The 8,143-nt window shown below is 57.5% G+C and overlaps 1 protein-coding gene across 1 annotated transcript in view; it reads left to right on the plus strand.

Moving 5' to 3' along the window:
* The window catches only part of CHCHD6 (coiled-coil-helix-coiled-coil-helix domain containing 6), a 128,146-nt gene that overhangs the window by 14,489 nt on the left and 105,514 nt on the right, over positions 1 to 8,143 (plus strand). The window contains exons 2-4 of the mRNA XM_082637208.1: positions 1,432 to 1,540; positions 4,450 to 4,522; positions 6,400 to 6,544. Of these exons, the coding sequence (XP_082493334.1) occupies positions 1,432 to 1,540; positions 4,450 to 4,522; positions 6,400 to 6,544 (327 nt within the window). The remainder of the gene's footprint in view (positions 1 to 1,431; positions 1,541 to 4,449; positions 4,523 to 6,399; positions 6,545 to 8,143) is intronic.

Below are 8,143 nucleotides of genomic sequence, written 5' to 3' on the forward strand. Positions count from 1 at the left end.
GTTCTCAATTCTCTTCCGCTGCTGTGTATGCTTGGTCTTCTCTTGTTCTCTAATCATTAATCAGCTATTTGATTTGTATCTGTCTTAAATACTAGAGGGACTCAATTATTATTATTATAATCTTTACTTGCTAAAAGAAATGTTCACGGTAAAAAACTGAAACACAGAAGTGCTGAAAGTGAACGTCCTGGCCCGGCTGCTCCTACCCTGTGTGCAGGACATGCCCCAGGACATCCGGTGCGTGCTCTGAGTGGGTGCGTACATGGGGAATGTGTGTGTGCCAAGGTCAACGTGTATATGTCGCAGGTCTGCGTCTTTATAATTGTGTGTCTGTTTTACAGAGTCGAGATACAAAGTGTCCTCTGACGCTCACGGGTCAGCGGTGGCATCCTTCCGTGGCAGGCACATGTCTTAGCTGTCCTTTCTCGACAGTTCTGCGGTGTTTCATAGGAGACGTACCTTCATTTCTCTAACCACTGCCTGTCGTTGCTGTTATGTTGTTTCCTTTTCCCGTGCGAGTCCAGTGCTGCTGTGCGCACGTGGGAGCACCTGGATCCCTGAGGGGGAGCTGCTGAGGGTAGACATTGTCCTCAAGGCATCTCAGCGTCTCCCCTCACTGTGCTTTGTGATGCCTTTTGCACATACTGGGCACTTAATAAATATTTATTGATGTAAACTCTTAGGGGTTGTTATTCTGGATTCCTCCCTCGCTGGCTGTTTCCTTTCAGTCAAGTGTTTTATGACACCCTCTTACCCATTTCACTTCCTCTATAATGAGGGAAAGATTTGATTATCCGGTCGTCACTGGCGGAGCCAGGGTGAGATGAGTCAGGCCGTGCTGGATTTTCTGCTGTGACTGTGGCCCTGCTGGGACTCAGACGGGAGGGAGAGGTGGCCCCAGCCTTCAGGGTATTTACAGACCACTAGATGAGGCCGGTAGAACGCGAGGCACTTCCTAAGAGGTGCGCCTGTTGTAACAGGGAAAGGATTGGGAGAAATGGGCCTTACCTTGGGTGCTGTCTGGAAGAGCCCACCGTAGAGGGACCCTGGGACGCCCACAGGGAAGGGTGAGGTTTGCGCAGCTGGAGGCGTCCACCCTCTGTACAGGGTGGGGCTGCAGTGGTTCTCAGCAGAATGGGTTCAGGGCAGGTGAGAAGAAGGGGAACTCGGGGTCCCCTGAGTGTGTGGGAGCAGAAGGTGCAGCCGGGAAGCCAGCGGGGGACACGCTGTGGCCCGTGGAGCCCAGGCTGGGCGTGGCGTTGACCTGGCGGGTGCCAGGCCAGCACGAGAGGTTTCTGTGTGGACTTCCTTACGTTATTGGAGTCGGTCTTGCACAATTAGTCTGCTCAGAAATCTGGGGCGTGGGTAGAGGGGAGTCTTCACTTCCAGAGGGTTCTGTCATTTAACTGTTCCCCTCAATGCTTCCCACAGCTGTCTGAAAACGTGGTCAACCGCATGAAAGATCCCGGCCAGCCGTCCAGAGTGGGGCCGCTGACCCCCACAGCTGCCGCCCTTGTCGCCTCTGAAGGCCGGGAAAAAGGTAGGCCGGGGTGGCCGTTCTGGGCAGGGACAGGGTGGATGCTCCTCCCGGAGGTGGGCTGCTGGCTGAGCCCGCGGATGATGTGAGCGCCTCCCACAAGAGAGGGGCCCCCGAACCGGGTGCTGTCCTGTTCAAGGACTGCAGCGCTGTGTAGTCAGAGCCTCTGTGACCATGACCAGGGCCGGAAGTTCCCCACTGTTCCAGCTTCTCCGCACATAAGCAGTGAGTGGGTGATCTTGGCGCCAGCCCCAGAGCTCTGACCTGCCCTCACGTTCCGGGGTCCTGGCCCAGCTCCTGGGACGGTCCTCGTGGGGCTTCCAGGAGGGTCGCCACCCCGTGCCCCCGGCTCCTTCCCCAGCTCGCTGCGGAGCTGCTGCCTGAGCTGGGCTGGAAGCACTTTTGTTCCCCACTGTCGTGTCCGTCACAGGTGAAGAAACCTGTGCTTTTCTCCAAGTGACTCCTATTGACAAACACAAAGGAACAATAGAGTTTGAGTGGAGAATGTATGGTGCAGAAATATTAAGATACTACAAACAAGAAAAGTCCTCGTGGCAGCTGATTAATGAGAAGAGCTCGTTGATGAGAATCTGGGTCCGCCTGCTGTAACCTGAGGTGTGAGTTGTACGCTGACGGGCTGGGAGGGGCCTGGCCGTGCGGGGCACGGATGCCGTCCCGACCCACAGTGAGTGACCGCGGCCTCACGTTGGAGCTGTCTTCTCCGCCCATCGGCCCCGTTTGGGTGCAAGCACGTAGGAGGCCGCAACCTCCTGTCCACCTGGCATGTCCTGAGTGCCGGCCAGGGATGCGGTCATGAGACGCGCGCTGGCACATGCAGGCAGGGAGACAGGGACCCTCCCCCAACGCAGCCCAGCTCCCGTCAGGAGCCGCGTGTGCAAGCCTGTGGCTTACAGTGTCACACGACAGTGCGACACGCAGCAGAAGCCCACAGAAGACGCCCTCGTCCTTTTCCAGGGGGTCATCCTCACCGGCTCTCCAGCTGGCTGGAGAGAGGGTTGAAGAGGCCTAACGTGCGTGAGTGAGCTGTAGAAAGGGGAGACGCAGAAGGGACGGAGAGGGCAAAAATGGCTGGAATATATCAGGCCACGTCAGTTTCAGCCTTGGAAGAGAAAAGAAGCATTTGTTTCAGTCTTGCTACGTTCGAGCAGTTTAAAAAGCAAGAAGAGTGGTTCATCTATCATTCAGTTTTGGTTTAACAAAGTATTTTGCTGTTTGAGGATGAGTGAGCTTTGAGGTTCTGAAGGCTGGATTTGTCAGCATGGGCGGAATGCCCTGAAGTGGACTAATTTTAAAATACTTTTACTTTTAACATCCAGTGTTTGCTTTCACTTTAGTCATAGAACAAGATTAGAAAAAGAAGTTAAAATTAAACCCTTGTGCCAAACCATACCCCAAATGCGTGTCACAGGAAGCCACAGATTGAACTGGGAGAGGTGAATTCATGAAGATAGAGTGGCAGGTAGCCTCTTAACCCTGTATCAGGCGAAGAGACCTTAAAAGAAGAGGAAGAGTGGGGACTGTGACTGTGACAATTAGAGACAGTTTAGAAGAAATAAATGAACAAAGAGTGACAAACCAGGGAAGCAGAACCAACAGGGAGTGAGCAGTGTTCATATGTATGCAGTCCTTGAAGCCCTCTGATGGCTGCATGGAGAATGTGTACAAACGGTCAGAGAGGTGACGAGAGTCCCAGCTCCATGGAGGGTTGACACACTCGAACCTGCAGGCTGCCACGGAGCGTGGGCGCGGGGGTCCAGCCACGGGCTCTGCGGTGGGTGCACACGTTACTTTTGTAGTCGTGAAAAAGGAAAACTGTATAGAAAGGAGAAATAAACGTGATAGACCTCATGTCACTAGAGTTGTTGTAAGTCAGGCCCTAAGCCCAGGGAGCGTTCACATCAGATCCACACCAGGCAGCGGTGCCTCCTGCACATTCCCGGCCGAGGACCTGGTGCGGCCCCGAGGGCTGCCCTCCCCGGCCTAGTGCGCCTGCCCAGCCTTCCGGGAGAGGCGTGGGCCTGGGTGAGTCCCAGGGTGCTGCGCGCGGTGAGGGGCCTTCCAGAGGGGCTGAGCCCCCCAGCCTCTGAGGTCAGCAGCTGAAAAGGTCTTGGGAGAAGCACGCCCTCCCGTCTTCCTCCCAAAGCCTGGTTCTCCGGCCGGGTCTCATGTGGCCTGAGTGGCTGAGCGTGGAGGCCTGCGATGTGGTGGAGGACATGTGGCCAAGGCCTCAGCGGAGTGGGGACGCTGAAGCCTGGGGTGGTGGGGAGGAACAGAACCTCAGTGTCCCTGTGCGGTGGGAGAGGAGAGTGAATTGGGTTTGCTCGGGGATCCCCACGTTCTTGGCCATGGGAAAGTAGACCTACTGCGACACCTTAAAGGGCCCAGTGATACTAGAGGTGAAGCAGATGAAAGGTTACATAGATGTCCTTAAGTGGGGCGTTGGCCACATTCAGGATCAGAACCCTACAGAAAGGGATCTAAGAGAATCCAGGCGCGAGGAGTCTCCCCCCACGGCCCCCGCCCTGCCAAGCCAGCCGACACCCCAGGGCTGTGCTTTCAGCTCGGACAGAGCAGAGCTTCTCTCAGCCAGTCTGGCCTCTGGGGAAGGTGACCTGGATTCCCAGTGGCCGCAGAGGGAGGAAGGGGGACTTGGATCACCGCACTCAGGTGTCCTCGCTGACCCAGCGACCAAGCCGTCCTATGCAGGAGACGGGCAGAGGGGCCTTCGGGCCACCCCCCTCCTGACCACAGAGTAGGGCTGTGTTCTGTGTCTGCCTGGGGCACATCCATCCATGGGGTGACGTCCTGGGCCCTTTCCTGGGTGCCACTTTGCCTCTGTCCGTCCATGGGTTGCTGCTGATGGACTGACCTTTTCTTCTCCCCCTTTGCAGAGTCTAAGTCGCCCAGGCCGGAGAGTGGCGGTGGCCGGCGGCCCTCGGGGGCGGAGGTGGACCTCCTCGAGAGGTAAGCCGAGGACCCGCTCACCCCAGCCCTGCACCCCGGCCCAATGCGCCTTCCTCACCGGGTACCTTCTCCTCCTAAAGGCCAGAGTGTTTGCGTCACAAATGCCATCTTATTTAGGTGGGATGCCAAGCCTGTGACTTAGGTGGCACTAATCCCAGTGTTTAGATGAAGACACTCCCGGGTGTGGGAGGGCCAGGACTGAATGGCCCAGTGGCTGCACTTCTGGCCTGGTGCATGCGCTGTGTTTGCAGGAGTTGCCTCCATGGACTGGCTCCAGGGTGTGGCTGGCCTCTCCCAGCACAGCCCACAGCCCGAGAGCTTCCCTGCCCCGTGGGCTGGTAGGCCAGTGGCTGGGCCCAGAGGTCCCCAGAGTGCACCGTGAGTCTCCAGGCCTCAGGGAAGGCGGAGCTGAGCGCCCCTCTCCCTGGGGTGTGGTCCGCGGGGCCCGGCGTGGAGTTGTCACAGCGCTGACTCGGTGAGCTGTCGGCTGGTACTGAGGGACCTCGTCTGCAGCCTCCAGGCCGTGGCCTCTGTAACAGGGACTCGGAGTTAGCTTAGGGGCCCCCGGTCAACCACGGCTGGACAGCTCCCTCTGTAGGTCAGCCCACCCATGGCTGTTCCGTGGTCAGGGGTTAAGACCCTACCTTCTGAGAATTTCCAGTCCTTAATCCCAAGAGGCCTCCCAAAAATAAATAACCAGAACCTTTTTAAAAAAATGCTTTTAGGGCCTCCCTGGTGGCGCAGTGGTTGAGAGTCCGCCTGCCGATGCAGGGGATACGGGTTCGTGCCCCGGTCCGGGAGGATCCCATATGCCGCGGAGCGGCTGGGCCCGTGAGCCATGGCCGCTGGGCCTGCGCGTCCGGAGCCTGTGCTCCGCAGTGGGAGAGGCCACAACAGTGAGAGGCCCGCATACCGCAAAAAAAAAAAAAAAATGCTTTTAAACATTTTAAAAACATTGAAGTAACACATGCTAATGGAAGACTTAGGATAATATATATGAAAGGAGAAAACCGCCCATAGATTCATCATCCCTTGTTAATATTTTGGACTATTTCTTTCAAATGTCTTCTTTCCTCTAGTTTAGGGTTATTTTTTCAAAGTCATGTAAAATTTTGTATCTTGCTGTTTTCACCAGTCTTCTAATTATCTTCCATTTGTTACGCCTCGTCATAAGCATTTTTATTGCTGAAGGTGCTGTATGTGGATGCTCAGTTTGAAAGCAGCGCATGGCACGGTGGACAGTGTGGCGCTGAGGGCCTCACGTCTGTCACGTGCCCCCAGGCCGACCTGCTGCGGCCCTTTCACTGTGTGCATTTTCTACACCCTAATAAATAACAGTTCTGAGAGCATCTCAGGGCGGTAACTTTTTTTTCTCTCTAGGATGATTTTATCAGGAAGACTGGAAACAGGTCCAAGGATAGGGGCGCGTTCAGGGTGGAGAGTTGAATGTTCAAAAGCAAGGCTGCAAATAAAAGCAAAAAAACCCCCAAAAAACCCAAAAAACCCCCCAAAAAAGCAAGGCTGCTGCTTCTGAACCTTCCCACCGCAGGTGGGGGAGGTGGGCTTCCCCCCCCCCCGCCCTCGCCCCTCTAAAGGAGCGGCTCAGTGAGGGTTGATCCCGTGCCCCGAGGATCTCTCATTTGGGTTCGGCTGTCTGGTTCCTCACCTGGTTGTCAGGCCTCCTGCTCCCCATCTGTATTGTTCTGGCTGAGAAAGTGTCACACTGTCCCTGCACACGCCACTCCCAGGGGACTGTCACTGGTGCCTGACCCTCTCTGGCGGCGGCCGCAGCGTTCCACCAGCCTTCACGTCCCTGGCCCCTGGCAGATGAAGCGAGCTGCGTCTGCATCTACGTCTCCTGTCTCTCCCTGGCCCAGGTGTGACAGGGAGCAGGCCATGGTCCAGGACGGGCTGCTCCAGGTGGCGACGAGGGACACAGAGGCGGCTACCAAGCCCCAGAGCGCGTCCCTGCGGCAGGGCGAGGGCGGCATGGACCCGGAGACGCATTGGTCCGCCCAGCTGGTGAGTGTGGGTCCCTGGCCGGCCTCCTGGCTCAGTGGCTCTGGGAAGCAGAGCTTGGCCCTGGAACCTGATGGGTCTGAAGTCCCAGCTTCTCCTCTGTGGAAAGGGTGTCTTTCTAGGGACCAGGAGCGGGGGTTCTTAGAGCCCCGGCTGTGTCATTGATTTGCTTTGTGGCGTGTGGCCTCAGGTCTGCACAGTGAGAGCTGGATCACTGGGTGCTGGGTCCCGGAGCCTCATAGGTGTCAGCGCCGTGAGGACACGTGTTCCAGGAGGGCGCAGAGGGAGAGTACTGTGGGCGTGGGGCCGTGCAACAAGCCAGGAAGAGGAGGAGAGGTCACCCTGGGTGCGGAGCCGAGCTGTCTGCCCACTGGCTGGGGCGCATCCTCCAGCCCCAGGGAGCAGCTCGGACCGTCCTGGTGGTCATGCTCGGGCTTGCCTGCGGCTCGAGAGGAGGCGGTGAGTCCGGGGCCCAGCACTGCTGGCGGATCGCAGAAGCACACCACGTTGGCTGTTGCATTCTGGGTACATTTAACTGATGGGAGGTGCCATCAGGGTCTTTGTGCTGTGGGTGCAGGCTGCGTGTCACAGCAAGAGAGGCCACAGCGCCCCAGGGGCCACCACGCCATCGCGGCCCGCGTACCGGTCACACTCGGCAGCAGCAGGAGGGTGTTCCGGAAGCCACAGCGCAAGTGCTCTGACATCCCTCTGCCTGGACGGCGCGGGCCTGTGGCTGGGCCATCCCTCGGCACAGGGAACCGGGAGGGCTTCGTTGGCTGCAGCTGGGGCTCTCTTCTAATCACGTTTGCGGGGAGATGAGGGTGGGCATCCAGAGAGAGCTAGGACTGCCAGGAAGTATTAATTCTCTCAGTGGTGGAGTGTGGGGTGTTCCCACGCATCCAAGGAATTCTCGACACCAGCCGCGTGTCCTGCAGTTCAGCTCAGCTGTGACACTGTCTACCCGAGGTGGCATCAGATCCCCAAGTTATGGGCTCAGTCCTGCAAGTCTGCCCGCCCCCCAACTTCAGATGCCAGTTGAAGCCAGGTTGTCACGTGCGCTTCTGACCCACCAGCTGTAGATGAGAGGTTCCCACGGCCCCCTCCTCAGGTTTGGTTAACTTGCTAGAGCAGCTCAGAGAACTCAGAGAAACACTTTACTTACTGGATCGTAGGCTTCTGATAACAGGTGTGCCTCAGGAGCAGCCAGATGGAAGAGACGCGCCGGGAGGGTGTGGGGAAGGGTCCCGAGCTTCCACGCCCTCCCTGCACCCCCACCCAGCCTCCACGCCTCCCCATCCTGGACGCCGTCTGAACGCGCTCCTTCGGGGTTTCTATGGAGGGTTCCTTACACGGGCGCGATTGACTGCATCACGGCCACTGGTGACGGATTCCACCTCCCGCCCCCCTCCCCTCCCGGAAGGTCAGGGGCTGGGACCCACGTTCCAGGCCTCTGATCACACGGTGGCTCCACTGGCATCCAGCCCCATCCTTGGGTGGTTTCCCAGAGTCACCTCATCAACATAAGGAAAGACACCTCCATCCCTCTCAGCAGAGGAAATTCCAAGGGTTTTAGGAGCTCTGTGCCAGGAACAGTGGACAAAG

This window comes from Mesoplodon mirus, assembly GCF_964341445.2.
Source record: "Mesoplodon mirus genome assembly, chromosome: 12".
Classification (NCBI taxonomy): Eukaryota; Metazoa; Chordata; class Mammalia; order Artiodactyla; family Ziphiidae; genus Mesoplodon; species Mesoplodon mirus.